The sequence below is a fragment of the Panicum virgatum genome, chromosome 8N, assembly GCF_016808335.1.
Source record: "Panicum virgatum strain AP13 chromosome 8N, P.virgatum_v5, whole genome shotgun sequence".
In the NCBI taxonomy this organism is placed as follows: Eukaryota; Viridiplantae; Streptophyta; class Magnoliopsida; order Poales; family Poaceae; genus Panicum; species Panicum virgatum.
Window position 1 is genome coordinate 22038263 of NC_053152.1, and position 20821 is coordinate 22059083.

General features: G+C 50.4%; 1 protein-coding gene across 2 annotated transcripts in view; it reads left to right on the forward strand.

Annotated features, from left to right (window-relative positions):
* Positions 1 to 20374, forward strand: part of LOC120685451 (2-(3-amino-3-carboxypropyl)histidine synthase subunit 2-like) — a 29125-nt gene extending 8751 nt beyond the window's left edge. Inside the window, exons 7-10 of one of the 2 annotated variants that reach the window (XM_039967373.1) lie at positions 18955 to 19070; positions 19147 to 19253; positions 19402 to 19538; positions 19656 to 20374. In XM_039967373.1, coding sequence (XP_039823307.1) covers positions 18955 to 19070; positions 19147 to 19253; positions 19402 to 19538; positions 19656 to 19942 — 647 coding nt within the window. In that variant the 3' untranslated portion in view covers positions 19943 to 20374. The remainder of the gene's footprint in view (positions 1 to 18954; positions 19071 to 19146; positions 19254 to 19401; positions 19539 to 19655) is intronic. The other variant, XM_039967374.1, reaches the window with a different exon arrangement.
* Positions 20375 to 20821: the final 447 nt, after the last annotated feature.

Sequence of the window (20821 nt, forward strand, 5' to 3'; positions counted from 1 at the left end):
CCCCCCACCGTTCTACCTGTGGGACGAGGACGAGGGGGAGCCGGCGGCGCCGGAAGAGACAAGGGCCGTTGCCTTGGTGCACCCATCCCTCGAGGGGGCGGACCGGGAGTCGTCGCCTCCGGCAACCGGTGAGGAGACGCCCGCGCCCGAGGTGCCGATCCGTGGCGACGAGGCTGCGGCGGGAGCGGAGTTGTTCGCGCTGCCGGCCTTGAGTCACCAGGCCGACACGAGGGGGGCGCCCTCGGGGCAGTCTTCGAGGGGTGGCTCGGTGACCCGGCTCGAAGAAGCGCCACGAGGAAGCGGAGCATGAGTGCTCGATCTGGGTAAGTGAATTGGATTTCGTTTTCGTTGCGTGTTTGGTGAATTTTCTCGATCCCGTTGTCCTCAACTCGTGTCTCTCGATTTCCAGCCCCGGGGCCGTTCCCAAAGATGCGGTGCAGCTTGCCCCGGCCAAGGCTCTCAAGACCGGGGCACGCAGCACGCCGCACACGGCGCCGCAGCCCCTGCCTGCTGTGGATCTCGAGGCGGTGGCCGCGAGGCTACGGGAGGCCATGGCTCGAGGCGCCCAGGCGGCGCAGCAAGCTCGGGCACAGGAGGAGGGTGACGCCGGCCAGAGCGGTGCCGAAGCAGTCGCTCCGGCTTCCGACGCCGGAGAGACCGGCCAGAGCGGCGTGGACGACGCCGCCCTGGCAGTTACTGAAGTTGAGGCCGGTCAGGGCAATGCGGCTAGCGCCGCCCGACCGGGCACAGGAGGAGAGACCGGCGGGGGCGCGCAGGAGCGCCCTGCCGACCATGTGGAGGAGACAGGGCGAGGGCGTCGCAGAGGAGGAGACGGCGCAAGAGGCGCCGGTGGTGGAAGGAGCCCCCGTCCCGGGGCTCGCGGAGGCCCGGGACGAGGGTACTGTCGCAGTAGTGCCCGTGCCAACGGCGCAAGGGGGTGTGACAGCGGTGGTGGAGCTGCCGGACAGCAGCGAGGAGTACGAGGACTCGATGGACATCGACCCCGCTGCTGCGGCGAGCGCCGCCGCGCACATCGCCGAGTTCGCGTCAGCCAGCGCGGGCATGCTCGAGGCGGGGACGTCCGAGGGGGGCCATCTCGGGGCGATCGTTCCGTCCGGGGTCCCCTCGGAGTTCCTCCGCAAGGAGCAAGAGGAGGAAGCCTAGAACAAGCAGATGGGCGTGGGTCGCGAGATCTTGCAAGCCCTCGACCGCGCCTTTACGCTTCACCAGAATGCGGATTACCAGGTCAGCCAGGTAAATACTTCCCTCCCGAAAATTGCTTGGATTCGGTTTAACTTTTACGCGTCTTCACCCACGTCCTCCCCTTTGCAGCAGCTGAGGGAAATCTCGCGCGAAAAGAGCGCCGAGATGACCCGGCTGTACTCCCAGACGCGCCAGCTCGGGCAGCACAACGCCGAGCTGGTGCTCAAGAACATTGACGCCAATACGAAAATGGCGGATCTGGGGGCGCGTCAGCGGGCGCTGGAGGAGGAATTGGCGCGGGCTGCCGATGAGCGGGACGCCTAGAAGGCGGCAGCGGAGGAGAAGGCCCGGGAGGCCGAGGCACAAGCTGCCGAGCTGCAGCGCCTTCGGACGGCGCTCGAGGATAGAGCTCGGGAGGCTGAGGGCCGAGCTCCTCCATAAGGAGGTAGCCGTGGTTGCGCTCTCCGGGACCCTCCAGGAACAGGGCGAGGCCCTCGAGGAGAAGGAGGTGTCTCTCCAGAACATGGGGGCTACCCTTAAGGAGAAGGAAGCCTCCTTGTCCTCGCTCGAAGAGGCCGCTAGAGCCCAGAGGGAGGAGGCGCAGAGGAACATCACGGGTGAGTACCTTCGAGTTTTCGACGCGAGTTTTCGTCGATTTGTTTCTTTTCGTAGCTGACGTTGATTTCCTTTGCTCAGAGCTGAGGCAGATCTGAGCAAAGGCAGAAGGTGGCGGACGAGACCGCGGCGAAGGAAGCGGTCCACACCGCGCTCACGACGGCGCAGATGGAGTTTGCTGAGCTGGAGCATACCGCCGTGAGCGTGTGTCAAGAGCTCGAGGGGGAGGGTGCCATCTCGGGCAGTTCGGTGATCACCACGCCAAGAGCACCTTCCGTCTCGGTGTCCTGCGGGCTCTCGCCATGGCCTCGACACACTACCTCATGGATCTCCAGAGGGTGTCGTTGGGGTACGTCGTTCCCGATGATGCGGATGCGGACGCCGCGTCGGCCATTATGGACGAAGCCGATGCAGCCGCGGAGGAGTTCGCCACCGTCCTCGCCGAGAAGCTCGAAGCAGACATCCCTCCTATCGCCGAATTCGACTCCCCTGAGAGCCCGCAAGGGGGATGATAGTCTGTAGGAAAACTGGGCCTCGAAGCCCATGTAATCGATTAGTGAATATATCATAGTCGCGCTTTATAATCGCATCCTATGAATATAAGAGATTTTATTTTTGTAATTTGAATGTGTGGCCCGTCGAGGCCTTGTGCGTTCGAGCCTATATTTCTTTATTTTATTTCCGTGTTCTTCGTATGCGACTTAGATAAACATCTGCGAGGAAGTTCGCGTTCATAAGCAGCATATGCGTAGGGTGGTGAGGGGGGTGCCGTATCCCGGAGGCGTAGGCGGCCCCACGACCTGGCCAGCCCTGTACCGTAGTTGCTTACGCCTCGCGTCCGTTTTTTCCAAGGATACGAGAAGTTTAGGGTCGAGACGGAAATATTTCGTAAAAATATTGGCGACTTTTTGGGACGTTCAGGGGTTCCCCCCGTAGTAGCCCCCGAGGGAGGCTCGGCTTTGCCGAGGGAAAAACCGAGCGTACCTTAATGTTCGTGCACATCCGAGCCCTTGAGGGTCCAAAAGGTTCCCAAAAATCAATAAGTAAAGCGTACTTCCTTATTATTTCGGGAAATTGAAAATGCGAGTACGAACAATATACAAATAGTTTGATGTTGAGGCTGCTGCCTCCGTCCATGAGCATCTTGGAGAAGCGGGTGTTGCCGATGATGGGGTCGACAACGAGCGGATACCGTCCTGGATGTGGGATGTAGTCGGGGTGATCCTCGTGGCCAAAGGTGATGGTATCCTTCGACCAGTCGAGGTAGGATGACGTGGCTTTGGTGACGGAAAAGACTTCGCGGCGCTCACGCTTGCGCTGCCGAGAAGTCATATTCGTCGTTGCTCCTCCAAAGATGAAGAAGGCGTTCTCCACTGGGGGAACTCGTCATCTCCACCTTTGTCGCCAGCATCATTCTTCTTGTCTTCATCGCGATGCGCGACGCGGTTGTTGTATTTCTTGAGCATTTCGCACTGCTCGAGGGTATGATTGACCGGGCCCTTGTGGTAAGGGCACGGCTTCTTGAGCATGTTGTCGAATTGGCCACCACCGCCTCGAGGGGGGCCTCGAGGTCCTTTGCGGTCTGGGGTGGCGGCGAAGGCCTCCTCGGAGTCCTCTGTCTGCCCTGACCCTCGCTGGTTCGGTGGGACCGGCTTCTTTCCCTTCCTCCCCCGCTTCTGTTTCTTGGCGGGGGCGTTGGGCTTGGCGTTGCTGCCCTCCGCGGGCGCATCGTCCTTGCGCTTGCTCGATTTGTCGTCGAAGATGGCACCAACGGCCTCCTCGCCGGCGCCGTAGTTGGTGGCAGCGTCGAACAGCTCATTGTTGTTGGCGGGTCGGCTTCTTGCGAGCTCATGCACCAGGATCCTGCAGGTTGTACCCTCGAGGAAAGCGTTGATGACCTCGACGTGGGTGACGCTGGGGTGCTCGGTGCACTGCTTGGAGAAGCGTCGCACGTAGTCACGCAGGGACTCGCGGGGCTTCTGGCGACAACCTTTGAGGTCCCAGGAGTTCCCAGGGCGCACGTATGTGCCCTGAAAATTGCCCCCGAAGATATGGACCAAGTCGGCCCAGTTGTGGATCTGATCCGCAGGCAGGTGCTCGAGCCACGTTCGTGTAGCGTCAGCAAGATGAAGAGGAAGGTTGCGGATGATGACCGCGTCCTCCGTCGCGCCGCCTAGCTGGTACGCTCGGTGGTAGTCATTGAGCCAGACTGCAGGATCAGTCTCGCTCGAGTATTTGACGAGGGTGTTGGGTTGTCGAAAGCGCGGGGGAAAAGATGCAGTTCGAATCTCCCGGCTGAATACCCGGGTGCCCGGAGGCTCCGGGGACTCACCCCTGTCGTGCTCGGGGTCGAAGCGTCCACCCCGTCGAGGGGTGTACCTCCTGCCGTCGATGACGTTGCGGGCGTCGCCGTCGCCAGCGTGCCCACGAGTGTCGCGGATTCGCTCCCTTACGGGAACTCTCCCGATGCCCTCGTGCACCGAGGGCGCCTTCGCACCGGGCGCTACGGCTGCCTTGCCCTTCCCTGCTGGGGGTGTGTGCACAGAAACCTCGCGGTCCTGATGCGCAGTCCCATCCGGCTGCTCAGGGGCTTTCGAGCGTATACGAGACGCAGAACTCTCGGCCTGCTGCACGGCAGCTTGCTCGATGAGCTCCTGTGCCTCGCGGCGCAGGTTGCGGCCCGAAGGTGACGATGGTTCGGGCATAGCTTGGAGTAGATAAGCCGCAGCGACGAGCTTCTCGCCGGCTGTCTTCAGCTCCGGAGATTTGTCGACGTTGTCGTCGGCCAGGATGCGCTCCCGGGCAACACGTCCCGCCGCCTGGGCGTGTGCACCACGCGCGGTACGCTGCTGCTCGAGTGCGGCGCGCAGCTCCTGGGTTTGTTGACGCTGCTCGTCGAGCTTGGCTTGAAGCTCATTGAGCTGTGCCAGCTGAGCTTGTCGCGCCGCCGAGCTTGACGAAGAAAGGGCTGCAAGCGGCACCAACGGTGGGTTTGCCTGTGCGTCCGCCCCGCCATCCCCGTGGTTGCTCGGGGCGTTGTCGTTTTGCTCGTCCGCGAGGTCCGCCATGAAGCACTCTCGGGAAGGATCGAAATCCCCCTCGTTGGAGTCTTCGGAGCAGGTGAGGCAGTAAGCCGTCGCCAGCTGGAACGGGCGGAGAGCGTCGGGGTCGCGGACCCCGGAGTAGTCCTCGGCCTTCTCGGCCGTAAAGTTGTTCATGAAGAAGTCGACGTCGTCGGCGATCGAGCTCGCCGTCTCGGGGTAGGATTCGTCAGGAGATGACGCGATGAGGCTGCGGATCGACAGAAGATGATGACCTGGCAGATCCTCATGCTCGATGAAGTTAGCGCTGGTTGATGAGGCGTGGGCGGCAGCGTTGCACATACCAAAAGGGAAGGGGTGATGTGGCGTGATGAAACATTCTTAGAGTTTTCTTGATGGTGACTGTGTCCACATATATAACATCTAGAAAGATGAACTTCATAAAGGAAGTGGAGTGCGGTAGGGAGAGAACTTACTCATCGGAAAAGAATTCCGGGTAGTCTTGACGTAATCGATCTTCACGCTCCCAAGTAGCTTCATCTTCGGAATGATTGCTCCATTGAACCTTTATAAACTTCACCATGCTACGTTTCACTTTTCTTTCATCACGATCAAGAATGGCTATTGGGTGCTCCTCGTAGGTAAGGCCCGGTTGAAGATCAAGTGACTAGAACACGATGGCATTGCTTCAATTGAGAGATATGAAAGACATTGTGCATTGCGGAGAGTGATTGAGGAAGTTCCAATTGATAAGCCACTGCTCCAACTTTCTTGATAATCCGAAAAGGTCTGACATAGCATGGCGCTAACTTTCATCTGACTTGAAAACGGCGAGTGCCCTTAAATGGGAAACCTTGAGATAAACATAATCACCAATCTTGAGATGTAGTTCTCGGCGACGACGATCAGCACAACTCTTTTGACGAGATTGAGCAATGCGAAGATTCTCACGAATAATTCTGACTTGATCCTTAGCATCTTTTACCAAATCCGGACCAAAGAAAGGTCTTTTCCCAGATTCGGACCAATTGATCGGAGTTCTACACCGTCTTCCATAGAGAGCTTCAAATGGAGACATTTTAATACTTGCTTGATAACTATTGTTGTAAGAAAATTTTGCGAATGGCAAGCATGTAACCCATTTCTTCTCATATATAAGAGCACAGGCTCGCAGCATGTCTTCTAAGACTTGATTGACTCTCTCGGCTTGACCGTCGGTTTAAGGATGATAAGCAGTACTATAAGTGAGATCGGTTCCCATAGCTTCGTGGAGACTTCTCCAAAAGTGAGCAACAAATTGAGGACCACGGTCAGAGACAATTTTCTTAGGAACACCATGAAGACAAATGATGCGGGTAAGATACAACTCCGCATATTGCTTGACAAGATAAATAGTCTTCACCGGAAGAAAATGAGCCGACTTTGTCAAACGATCCACAATTACCCAGATAGAATCATACCCTTGAGAAGACCTGGGTAACCCGGTGATAAAATCCATTCAATTTCTTCCCACTTCCATGATGGGATAGGTAAGGGCTGAAGGGTACCAGCTGGTTTGAGATGCTCGGCTTTAACCCTTTGGCAAACATCGCACTCGGCGACATATCGAGCGATTTCTCGTTTCATGCGAGTCCACCAAAACCTTTGCTTGAGATCTTGATACATTTTGGTACTGCCCGGATGAATGGAGAATTGAGAACTATGGGCTTCATTAAGGATAATTCGCCTGAGGTTATGATCCTTAGCCACCACAATTCGCTTCCCAAAGAATAGAACTCCTTCATTATCCATAGAGAAACACCGAGCTTTGCCCTCCTTCATTAATTTCCGAATTCGAGCCATACCCTTATTCTTCTTTTGGATTTCCTTAATTTGATCATAAAGATCAGATCTGACTGTAAGAGTAGCAAGATAGCCTTCTTTGACCATAGAAATTCCAAGTTTCCGAAGATCATCACAGAGAGTATGCACAGGAGGAGCTATAGTCAAGCAGTTGCATTGAGCCTTTCGGCTTAGTGCATCGGCGACGACATTCGCCTTACCGGGATGATAGTGCACTTCAATGTCATAATCCTTAATTAATTCAAGCCATCGACGTTGCCTCATATTGAGATCAGATTGAGTGAAAATATACTTGAGGCTCTTGTGATCAGTATAGATGTTGCAATGATTGCCAAGCAGATAATGACGCCATAACTTTTGAGCATGGACAATAGCCGCAAGCTCTAAATCATGGGTAGGATAATTTTCTTCATGTCTCTTGAGTTGACGAGAAGCATAGGCCACCACTCGTCCTTTTTCATAAGAACACAGCCAAGACCGATGCGAGAAACATCGCAATAAACATCGAAACTCTTGGAAATATTTGGCTGAGCAAGAACTGAAGCAGTAGTGAGGCGATCCTTAAGGGTTTGAAAGACTGCTTCACAGGCTGGGGACCACTCAAATTTAATCCCATTCTTCAGTAACTCGGTCATAGGCTTCGCAATTTTAGAAAAATTCTCTATGAACCGGCGGTAATATCCCGCAAGTACCAGAAAACTCCGAACCTCATAGACATTCTGAGGTTGCTTCCAATCAAGAACATCTTGCACTTTGCTAGGATCTACAGCAATACCATCCTTGGAGAGAATATGACCCAGAAAAGATACTTCTTCAAGCCAAAACTCACATTTGCTAAATTTGGCATAAAGACGATGTTCTCTCAGCTTTTGAAGGACAATATGAATATGACGAGCATGGTCTTCCTGGGTCTTGGAATAGATGAGAATATCATCAATGAAGATGATCACGAAGACATCAAGTTCCTCCATGAAGATGCTATTCATCAGATACATGAAATAAGCCGGCGCATTGGTGAGGCCGAAGGACATGACAGTGAATTCATAGAGACCATATCTGGTTGAAAAAGCCGTTTTTGGAATATCTTCTTTCCGGATCTTGATTTGATGATAACCTAATCTTAAATCAATCTTAGAAAAATAAGGAGCCCCGAAGAGTTGATCAAACAAGATATCAATCCGAGTAAGAGGATATTTGTTCTTGACAGTGACTTCGTTTAACGGACGGTAATCAACACACATCCGCAAACTATCATCTTTCTTTTTCACAAAAAGAGCCGGGCATCCCCAAGGAGAGGAGCTCGGACGAATGAAACCCTTATCCAACAGAATCTTGAGTTACTCCTTCAATTCCCTCAGTTCATTAGGAGGTATTCGATAAGGCCGTTTAGAGATAGGAGCTGTTCCGGGCTTGAGCTCTATGACGAATTCAACCTCACGATCAGGGGCATACCCGGTAATTCTTCTGGAAAGACATCCGGATACTCACAAACCACGGGAATATCTTACAACGCCGTGGCTTTGGTACTCGGCAAAGCATATAAACAAGATTCTATCTTGGCAAGAGACAGAAAAACTCTACTCCCAGAAGGGTGCAAAAGATCAATGGTGCGGGCCCACATTTGATAACTCTGTCATGCTTACTCAAACAATTCATCCCAAGAATCTCATCTAACCCCAGTTTGTCTAGAATGAGAAAATTGGCTCGAAAAGTAACTCCCTCAATGAGAATTGGAACCTCACTAGTAAAGTGTCTGGCAATGATTTCCCCACCCGGTGATTCTATATGGTATGGCATTTGTAGGTTTTGCATCTCAAGCTTACTATGCAGCATAAATTTCTTGCCGATGAAAGAAAAAGTTGCTCCAGAATAAAAAAAAACCATGGCAGGATGAGAATTGATTAGGAGCGTACCCATAAGAACCTCGGCACTCTCCGAAATTTCTTCGGCGGTGGTGTAATTGAGGTGGCCACGTTTAGGAGTTTGTTGTGGCTTAACTTCTTGATGCTGTGCTTGAGGTAGAGGATTATTAGGCCTAGGTGCATTGAAGGCACCACCACGCCTCGGAGAGGGGCAATCCTTGGAGAAATGGCCTATACCACCACAATTGTAGCATGGACTCTTTGCGGCAACATTTGGATTGCTCCAATAGGCATTGACCGGCCTAGGAGCCTGTCCTTGAGGAGGTTGAGGGTGACGCACAATCCACATAGGACGGGGAGGTTGAGCACCCGGTGCCCGAGGTGGAAAAGGAGAAGGCCCCAGACGTGACGTGAGGAGCTACCGCCCGCAGAGGTAGGAGCAGGACGCTTGTTCTTTGCCTCAAGATTCTTCATCTTGTGCTCAGTTCTAATAGCGATATTCACCAAGTCATTAAAATCTTCAAACTTGGTAGTGGAGAGCTTGTCTTGCAACTCTGCAGAGAGCCCATCGTACAGGCGTTCTTGCTTCTTGGCATCGGTGGCCACTTCTTCAGGTGCATATTGGGAGAGGGTGTTGAAGGCATTGACATATGCCATCACATCACGACATCCTTGAGTGAGATTCAGAAATTCCTTCTTCTTGGTATCCATGATACCCTTGGGAATATGGAAGGAGCGAAAAGCTATGCGGAACTCCTCCCAGGTGAAGCGGTGGTTGGCAGGGTGAGATGCCTTGAAGTTCCGCCACCAAACCCTAGGGGCATCATGAAGTTGATGAGCAGCAAATAAAACCTTCTCATATGGCTCACACTCAATGAGACCCAGTTTCTCTTCAATGACATTGAGCTAGAAATCCGCATCAAGAGGATCCTTAGAGCCACGAAAGATGGGCGGGTTTGTGCGGAAGAAATCCCCAAACCTGTTCACTTGAGGCTCAGCTCTTGGGCCATTATTGCCGACATTGCCCATCTGATTGACTAGGTGCGCCATGAGTTCAGTTTGTCGAGCCAGGTCGTCCGCGAGGGTTGGATGAGCGGGAGGATTAGGAAGGGGAACCTCGTTGTTGCGATTGTTATTGCCACCCGAACCATTGGCACCATCCCTCTCGGTTCCCGAACGTAACACCATCCTGTTAATAAACAAAACGATTAGCGGTTAGGAATGAAAGAGGGAGAATGATACTCAAAGGCAGAGTGGAATGACAATGTGTAGATAAAAATCTAACACATGCCAACACTAGAAAAACATATCTAAGAGAAAGGGTAGATTTGGCCCACTAAAATTAACAAGATCCAACTAGGCAAGATCTTAACAACAACACACTCGATTGATCAAGTACAAATTTAGAAACCACAGGAAATGGTATGCATGCATGCGAAATATGAATGCAACATGACGTCTCCTCACATCGTGAGCACGCCTTAATGTTCTAGCACTCACGACCGAAACAACCGCATTGCCCAGCAGCGCTACAACCCTCCTACTAGCACTTAGGACAATAGGTGATTCCCATCTTCTCAACTCCGGTAAAAGGCTCAAAAGATTTCCAGCAGGTAAGGGTTTTCCCTACGCTCCCGCTACTCATGCAGACAAGAGGGGTTAAGCATATCTTAATTAAACAAGTGAAGCAATAAGGAGAAATTAGTTCTAACACCAAGGAAAAAAGGTAGCATTTCACCTTATGTTCAATTTTTTAACCAAAGTAAATCTTAGTGCAAGTGATCAAATTTTATTTTACTCTCACCCCACTAAGCAAATTTTAGATTCACTTCATGGAACCTTAGCTCTGATACCCGTTGTGAGAACCGTCCAATTTGATAGTATTTTAAACGAACCGCCGGTCATTATCATCCAGATGAGAGTTAACACGTGCTTACCGGAGAGCGTGCCACGTGTTATCCCACATCTAGAGACACGAATAACCGACACGTCATTCGTCCAAAATAATATAAAATCCGGTAGTCCCGGTATATGCTCCAACATACGCCCAGGATTCAGCATATGCACATACCATTTACAAACGAATACATCGCCAAAAATCCACAAAGAGTAGCTTTACAAAAACAGAGTTCGAAACTTAATATTACAAATTCAATATAGGTGGGTTTCAAGCTTCACTTACAATCTTTGGGCTCACGATAGTCATATTAAACAGAAACGTAAAGTTTATTGCATTTACATGCTCTCACAAAGCTCGATTACGATAAAGACTTACTAAAGTAACGACGCTTTGCTCAAGGACATCATTACAGCCACCACGACCTACTCTTCCCCCGCGTTTGGATTAGCGGGGTAGAAGTGGCCGAACACCACTTCCGGCTCACCTGCAACTAGGTTTAGAAAGCAACCTGAGTACAAAAGGTACTCGTAAGACTTACGCAATTACATATACAAGGATCATGCCATGGCTCAAGTAAAAGCTTTAAGGTTAAGTAATTATTGCATAAGCATTAGCTCTATACACTACCACCTATCAGAATTAATTAATCTTGCCCAACCCCAAACACTTTTAGTTGATTAAGAGAGTAATAAAATCCATGACTGATCATAGCTGTAACGTGAACCAAACCCATCATAAATGATATTCTATGAGCAGTTCATGGGTTAAAGAGCTTGCTCATAACCGAGAGCGCGACAATTCGAATTGATTATAACCTTGCAAGGGTGTACTACTTTGCCCACACGACGCGAGGACCATGCGACTCACCCAGCCGATCACGCCGGGCAAGGGGGTATTCACGTCAACCGTTCCCAATAAGGCTCGATCATTGAACCTCACACCTAGCTTACGAGTAGAGACTTAGTTCCACCAGGGATATCTCTAAACTTTCCTACACATAGGTCCACCTGGGGACACAATCAGCCTCTCTACATAGCCCGTAGCCACGTATCTAGGACTGCACATCAATGATCAAGTCAAAGAAGATAATTGGCTCATCCGTTCCATTATATTGGATATGTGGTAGCACGGAAAGGTGCTCAAAACCGACGTCGTCCACTCGGTCCTTAATCGATCCAAGCGGGCTATGCCCTTGTGACTTCATTCTCTAGGCCCTAGCATTCCGCTCGAATCTCGGTATTCCCACTTTATCACCACCCAAACCGAATCAGTGCGATCAAGGATTATCGGTAAGTGTGATCATCCAAACCATTCCTGTCTAGCGAGCAATGTAAGTATTCTAAGCAGGGCTAAGCATCTAGTCAAGTTAAGTAATTAACTAACTAACATGTTGCAAGGACATGATTAAACAATTCAAGGAAGGATTATGCATAAAGATAGGTATAAAAATGCAATACATACGTTATATACATATATAACCCACAATACCCAAATGGAATAGTTAAACTAAAACAGGTTAGACAGGTGCAAGGAATATGCTTAGCTGCTTGCCTGGGTTAACTTCAGGTTCGACCACGAACTGGACTCCGGGTTCAGGCTCAACGGGCTCGGCGGGCTCCACGGGTTCGACCTCCGGCGGCTCGGTCACTATAATGCATGAATGCAATGCAAGAATTAAGGAATGAACTAAACAACAAGAATAAATCATGAAATAATTTGAGCATGCAGAGGACATCACAAAGAACTCATGAAAATTGGTTTTGCAGTAAAATCATTTTCCTACAATTAATCATAAATATACTAGTTTTCAGCCACTCTAAACAAGGTAAAACAGAAAAGGAATGCAAACTAAACTAAACAAATTCAAGAAAATTATCTTAGATACAAGGCATGAAAGCAAAGCTAACAAAACTTGTTTTACTATTTTCTTACTTTCCAGCAAGAAGTTCTATACTAAACCATTTTCATATAAAGCATAAGCAAACAGGCTAAAACTTTGATAAACAGCAAGGAAGCATGTGAACAAGTTGCACCACTGAAAACTACACCTCACAATGAGTCTAACAAAATTTAGTTTGAAATTTTTAGAGCAATACACAAATAAATAAGCATTAAACTCACTTTTGCAAGATAAAACTATAGATAAATCTATAGCAAAGTAACATGCAAAACAATATTTTTCCTAAGTAGATCTCAGCTAGAGGAATCCAACAAAACAAGTTTCATAATTTTTGGAGCTATACACGAATTTCTACACATTTTGCAAGATTGCAGGAATATAAAACCTAAGAAAACCCTAGCTAAACTGCTAAACGCACCCGGATCCCACACCCGCAGGCGCTGACGGGTGGGGCCCGCTGGCCAGCGGCCCACCAGCCCGAGTCAAGGCCGACCAGGGGCGTTGACCCGCGGCGGGACGCGGCCACGGCGCGCTGGTGCGCGCGGACATCGCGTGCGCGGCGGCTCCGGCGGACGGCGGCGTGACGAAGCAAGGCCGGAACAGGCCAAGGGAGGCGCGCACGGGAAAGAGGAGGAGGCGGCGAGCCTCACCGGCGGGTTGGACGGCGGGAAACGACGACGGAGGAGCGGCGCGACGAACAGGGGCGGCGGCGCGGCGAGGGCGCTCGCCGGTGGCCCTGCAGGGAAGGAGAGGGGGCCGGGTTAGGGGCGAAATCGGAGGACGGCGACGCGAGGAAGCTCCCCATGCGAGGAATCGAGGCGGCGCTCACCGGAGATGGCGAATCGCGGCGGCGGGCGGCGAGTAGAGCTTGGGGGCGGCGGTAATGGTGGAGGGGAGATGAGCTAGGGTTTGAGAGGGGGCCGGTCGGGCACGGGAGCTAGAGGGGAGGGGGAGCGGGCGGCCGGTGCAGATAAGGGCGAGTGGAGGGCGCACGCGGCACGGAAGCCGGGGATGGCCGGCGCGTGGCGACGCGTGCGTCCGCAGTGCCGAGCAAAACAGAGGAGGAGAGGGAAGGGGAGGCTGACGAGCGGGCCCGGCGAAGGATTTTCTTTTCTGGGCTGTGACAATGCGGGTCTGGGATGGCCTGGGCCGCTACCTCGATCGCGCCTGGTATGCGACCCGACGAGCACAGGAACTAGGAAGGACGACGGTGCCTGGTAGCAAGGATGTGGGTCTTCTTGGATGCTATTGGCTGGCAAGAACGTGGGTCAGGGGCTCAATTCTATGTGCATTCTTTTGTTGTGGGCTGGAAAGATAATCAACCCATTTTACTATTAGATTCTATCTTTTTATATATTTGTGGTATATGCCTAAATTATCATGGAGATGTGTCAGGGCTAATGTTGCGCAGGGAGTAGGAGTGGGAGGTCGGAGGCCGCGGGCTGGGCTCCCGGCGGCATGTTGCCATCACATGTCCGGACAAACGTCGTCACATCCTTGTACATATCCTTAATGAGGGTAATGTATTTAGTTGGGACTTTGTGCTTGTCCAAGGCCCACCACATGACATTTCTCGGTACTTTGTCATATGCCTTCTCAAGGTCAATGAAGAACATGTGCAAGTCCTTCTTCTGCTCCCTATATCTCTCCATCATTTGTCGTATTAAGAAAATCGCCTCTATGTTTGACCTTCCAGGCATGAACCCAAATTGGTTTTGGGTCACACTTGTCACACTTCTTAGTCGATGCTTGATAACCCTCTCCCAAAGCTTCATCGTATGGCTCATCAGCTTAATCCCACGGTAGTTAGTACAACTTGGACATCGCCCTTGTTTTTGAAGATATGTACTAATATACTTCTCCTCCATTCTTCCGGCATCTTGTTTGACCAAAAATGAGATTAAAAAGCTTAGTTAACCATACTATTGCTCTATCGCATCTCCACACTTCAATGGGGATACCATCAGGGGCCATCGCTTTACCTCCCTTCATCCTCTTCAAAGCCTCCCCGATCTCTACCTCCTGAATTCTCCTCACAAAATGTATGTTGGTATCGTCAAAAGAGTCATCTAACTCAAGGGTAGGGCCTTCACTCTCCCCATTAAACAACTTGTCGAAGTACTCTCTCTATCTATCCATGATCTCCTCATCCTTCACTAGCAGTCGATCTGTCCCATCCTTAATGCATTTGATTTGGTTGATGTCCCTTGTCTTCCGCTCGCGGATCCTAGCCATCCTATAAATGTCATTCTCCCCTTCTTTCGTGCCTAGCCGCTGATACAGGTCATCATACGCTTTACCCTTTGCTACACTCACAGCTCGCTTTGCAACCCTCTTCGCTAATTTATAGCTCTCGATGTTGGCTGCACTCTTTTCAAGGTGGAGGCACTTGAAACACTCCTTCTTCTCCTTAATAGCCCTTTGTACCTCGTCATTCCACCACTAGGTGTCTTTCCCCTCCTGTTTGCCTCCCCTACTCACGCCAAACACCTCTGAGGCCACTTTCCAAACACATGTTGCCATCTTTAGCCACATGTCATCTGCGTCTTCTTCTTCCCAAGGCCCCTCACCTAGTATCTTTTCCTTAAACGCTTGTGCCGCTTCCCCTCTAAGCTTCCACCACTTTGTTCTCGCAATCTTGGCACGTTTGTCCCGGTGGACATGTACCCGAAGACGAAAGTCCGCCACCACAAGCTTGTGTTGAGGGACAACACACTCCCTAGGTATCACCTTACAATCTAAGCAATCACGTTTATCCTCCCTCCTAGCAAGGATAAAGTCGATCTGGCTCGAGTGTTGTCCACTACGAAACGTCACAAGATGGGATTCACTCTTCTTAAACACGGTATTCGCTATCAACAAGTCGTAGGCTAACGCGAAGTTCAACACATCCTCCCCCTCTTGACTCCTCCTACCATACCCAAAACCCCCGTGCACTCGCTCGAACCCTACATTAGTCGCACCCACATGGCCATTGAGATCTCCTATGAAGAGTTTCTCGCTGGTAGGCACGGTACTAACTGCTTTAGCATTTTGGGCGTCATGGGCGCGTGCCATGTACTAGTCACGACGACGCCTCTAATACACATTGCCGTACATAACATCTCTCCCTCCCTCGGCAAACAGCTCGTCCTCGAGCTGGAACTCAGGAGGGGCCGTGCGAAGTTCTGCAACTTGCGCCCATGGAGCTGCGGCAGATGGTAGGCTTGACCACTATACGAGAATGCACCACTGGTCACTACGCAGTTGGGAGCGTAGGGTGCGGTCTGGAGCTCTAATTTGATGGTACCCGGCACGCAAATCCAGTGTAGTGAAGAAGCATGCTGCATGGAGTTCATCAATTAACTATTGCACAATAGGAATAGGGAACTTGTCCTTCACCGTGTGAATGTTGAGAGCTGTATAGTCGACATTGAAGCGCCAAGATCCGTCCTGTTTGTTGACCAAGACTACAGGTGCTGAAAAGGTTGAGTTGCTTGGCCTGATTATAACTTGCTGAAGCATAGTAGCACACTGTGATTCAGGCAATAAATGAATTCTGTGGTCACAAGAACGCTGAGGGGGCAGACCAGTAGGGGGATCAAACACATCTGCAAATGAGTTGAGCAGCTCATCAAGCAAAGGGGTGTCATTGTCATATTTGCCTATAAAACTGAGGCGATCAAATGCTGACTGCCTGTGTATTCTGGGTGAGTACTCCCGGCCTGCAGGAAACAATTCTCGCTGTGGGGAATCGATGCCTCTCCATAGCACTCTATGTCCAAGGTGCCAAAAGGACATGCAGAGCTCATCAAAGTCCCAAAGGATAGGGCCTAAAGTTTTGAGAAATGCAATACCGAGCACCATGTCGAAGCAGTCAAGAGGGATCGCATAGCACTCCAAGGCGAAGAAATCAGCACCAATTTTGGTTGCAACGTCACGAGCCAGTCCTTGACATTGTACACGGTCCCCGTTGGCTACAATTACACTAGCACCTGTACTGTCATGGAAATAAAGACCAATTTGTTTGGCCACATCTTTGTTGATGAAATTGGAAGTGGATCCAGAGTCAAGGAGTGTGGTGAGTATATGGTCTCCAATTTGCACACGGATGCGCATTGTGTCATTTGTTGTGAGACCTGCAATGGCGTGTAGAGAGATGAGAGGTGGTTGGTCTTCTTGTGGATCGTCATCTCTAACTTCAGTATCTTCATCATCAAAGTCAGTCACTTCCAAATAGAAGAGGTGTGGACATTTGTGACCGCGAGTGTATTGCTCATCACAGTTGTAGCAAAGTCCTTGGTGGCGGCGTTCTGCCATTTCTTGTGGCGACAGACGGCGGAATGGCCGTGAAGGAGCTGACTGGGCTGGAGTGATCGCCAACGGAGCTGTGGTCGACACTGGCTGCTGTGGCTGAGACAGAGTTGGTGTTTGTTGTGGTGGCCGTGGAGGTTTGGGTGAGGTGAACTCTAGCGAAGAGGCACGTCGCTCATATGCACGAGCAAGAGACATGGCGCGTTGTAGGTCGGCTGGTGCTTGAAGTTCCACATCCGTGCGGATGGGATCCGGTAAGCCTCCGGTGAACAATTGGACTTGTTGTTCAGGTGATAAATAGCCTGCATGAGCCATCCGGTTCTTAAAAGCTTCTTGATAATCTGCCACTGATCCTCTGAATTGCAGCCTTGCTAGATCGGACAAATGATTAGTGCCCAACGGAGGTCCGAAACATTGCTGGCAAAGCGAACGAAACAAGGCCCAGGAAATAGCGTTGATATCCCCTGCATCTCGCTCTAACATGTAAAACCAATGCTGAGCAACGCCTGTGAGGTGAAAGGATGCAAGCCAGACCTTGTCGTTGTCTCTGGTACGCTGTGCTCTGAAGAAGTGCTCACAGCGATTGAGCCAACCGAGAGGGTCTTCTTTGCCGTCAAATGCGGGGAAGGAAAGCTTGGTATATCGGGGGATGCTGAGAGCTTCATTTGAGTGTGCTGCAGGAGGTTGGTGGACTGGGTGCTGGTATGGCAGTGATGGAATCGGTGATGGGGAGTGTGGAAAGGGAATTTGTGTAATTGGGATGGGGCGGCTTGCTGTGGACACGTGGACGACGACAGAGGTGGCCGGCGGCGCTTGGGGCGTGCCGCCGTAGCCCGGCAGGCCATATGGAAAGCTTGCGGGTAGCGTTGCTGTCTGTGGGTGGGAAGGTGGCGGGGACGGACTGGGTATAGTAGCCGGCGCAACAAATTGGCCATACAGGCCATGGAAATTGGGCATACCCGTGGTTGGGGCTGGCAGAAGAGGAAAGGAAGGTCCGGCGGAGTGGAGCGCGGAGGACGGCAGCGCCCCTGGAGGAGCGGCAGGGGTGGGGCACCGAGCCCCAGGGTGGGGTACGGCGCGGCGGCAGGTGCCCCGGCGGTTGTTGACGGCCGACTCTCCACCTCTGCGAGTCGAGAGGAGATCGGATACACCTGGCGTTGGAGGCCGTAGACGGTGGTTGTCGAAGGTGGCGGTTCCCCTGGTGGTGGCGCGGACGGTCCAGGACGGTGCTCCACCTCGGTGAGGCGGGCGGCGAACTGGCCCATCTGCCGCTGGAGCTCGTAGATCGCCGTAGTGGGCGTGTCGAGGGCCGTGGCCGGAATCGAAGCTGCGGCGGCCGGATCGACATGCGCCGGCGCGGGATGGGGTGGCTCCAGAGTGGGATCGAACGGAGGACTGGTGTTGGCTGCTGCGGGCGGAACGGAGGTGGCGGGGATGGCGGTGAATGCGGCGGCGGCGGTGGAAGGCTCAGCGGCGGGGTGCCCAGACATCGATGAGGCTGCTGATACCAGATTGTCAGGGCTAATGTTGCGCAGGGAGTAGGAGTGGGAGGTCGGAGGCCGCGGGCTGGGCTCCCGGCGGCGGCAAGGGCGCGACGCAGTCCTGACGGCCGGCGTCGAGCAGAGGAGCGTGTATGAGAGAGCAGGGGAGACACAAGACGCCCGAAGATCTAATTGATCTCCAGCGTGTGCATAACAAGATGTGTATTAATTCGGTATCATTCCATGTTTCTGTTCCGGTTTTTTTAGGATCGCGTTCCTCCCTCCCAAACTATCATCCCAAAGAGGTATTACCCCTATCGTACATACTTTTCCAATGCAGTGTTCCACATTCCTTGTCCCCTTTCCTTGACCCAATCGGCCTGGGAATGCGGTGACTTAGAGCAGGACTATCTCTTTAACAAATATTGAGGTGCTGTTAGAATGCTGAGCTCTTTATCAAATAGTGACCTCTGCTTTGAGTTTTGCCTAGATGTTTTGGTGCGCCATAGAAAGACATCAGACTATGCAATACCTGGTCCTAGCCTTGATTAGATGACCCAAGGCAGGTTTAGTTGGGCCTGGAAGCACTTCAAGTGGGATGTGCAGGAACTCTATAACTAGTTGATGGTTTGGCAGGACCAGACGCTTCTCTTTTCTTTACTGATCTGCTGATTTCGTCCAGTTAAATGATCATAAATATTGTCACTTCACTTGGAGTATTATTATTTTTTATTTTCTCACGTTTAGCTGGCTTAGAATTTTAGCACAAACACATAGATTTCTTGATGTGGTGCATTCTATTCTTTTGATGATGCAGCTGGTTATCTTCATATAATTGAACATCTGAAAGAAGTGATCAGGGCTGCTGGAAAGAAATCTTATACATTGGTCATGGGCCGGCCTAATTCTGCAAAACTTGCAAATTTTCCTGAGGTGGGCTTCTTCAAGTCTGAACTGTTTTCTGTGTCCCCATCTATTTCCACTGACAACTTGTTTTTCCTTTTGGCAGTGCGAAGTTTTTGTTTATGTTTCTTGTGCCCAAACTGCTCTACTGGATAGCAAAGATTTTTTAGCTCCAGTTATTACACCTTTTGAAGCTGTATTAGCTTTTAGCAGGTATGCATCATTAACGTACTCTACTAGCACCATTGAGTTAATTTTGTCACTCTACTAGCCTGATTAGAAATCTATATGAAGTGCCAGATGTGGCATCAGTTTGCAGAATTTTACTATGGTTCTGATGCCAGAAGCAAAATGTTTTTAGGGGAAGAGAGTGGACTGGTGAATATCTTTTGGATTTCAAGGATTTGATCACTTCAGAGAAACAAGAAGTTACAAGCGCAACAGAAGCACGGTTTTCCTTTATCAAAGGTGCCTATGTGGAAGATAACTGCACTCAAGGTACATCATATGCTTAGTCTATGCATCCATCACTGTGTGAACAAGTTCTGTACTTTAGTAGTTCTGTGACTGTGGCTTGCTCATAATCTTTCATTTTTCTTGAACTAATTTTGCTAGTCACATGTTCTTCATTCAATTGTTTGCCCCCAACAGAATGTATGGAACAATCAGAAACATCACTTACACTAGCTGAGGTAACAGAAAAGGCACTAAGCATCCAAAACCAGAACAACGACGCTGTCCTTTACCAAGGAAGAGCAATGTCCTCAATCGACTACCTCAAGGCACGTTCATACCGTGGTCTAACTGGAGATTATGAGGGTCCAGCACCTGATTCAATCTTGGTGGGCAGAACGGGGAGGGCAGCTGGTTACAATGACGAGAAAACACGAAGTGCACAATGATGGCATTTGGCAGTTAATCAGTTACTAAAGGTTTCTGGTGAGGAAAACACACAGAGTTCACTTGCACCCTGAAAGGTTCACCATTCTGCAATACCTGTTTTATTTTTATTGGGAAAGATAGATTTACAGACGACCGTGCATTTATCGTTGGTGTGCAATACCTGTTTCTAAGGGGAAGGGGAACAAACCTTTGGATGCAGTTCTCTCAGGAGGCACTTTTTCTGTTAGAAACTAGCGCATTCGGAGAGTCAGTTTTGATAGTCAAACAGCCTTGCAGATTCCAGAAACTGGCATGATTTCAGAAGTTACAGAAGATATACGTGGTTTGCCACCCGTTCTGTAATTGTCCCTATATATGTTTGTACAAGACAATTTGCCCTATATATTCTTATTGGCAATTTCTTAATGGACCATTTGGTAATCCTTTACACCTGCTTTTGTTTGCATTTATTGCCAGAACAGATGTGAGGCGTCCATGCTGACAAGTGACAACTGTTTTTGACATCGATCGTGTACGCACTTGATACACGTACTTGTTAGAAATAAAGGGCCTGTTTAGTTATCAAAAAAATTTGGGCAAAATTTTTTGGTAACATTTGCAACATAACTAGAAGTATTATACATAGATTATATAAAATTAATTACATGGATGGATGGGAAATCATGAGACAACCTATTAAGCCTAATTAATCTATCATTAGAGGTTGTTTATTCTATCACAACATTGTCTAATCATTGTATAATTAGGTTCATTAGAAGTATTAAACATAGACTAATTATAAAACTAATTACATGGATGGATGGAAAATCATGAGATAAATCTATTAAGTCTAATTAATCTATCATTAGAGGTTGTTTATTGTAGCACAACATTGTCTA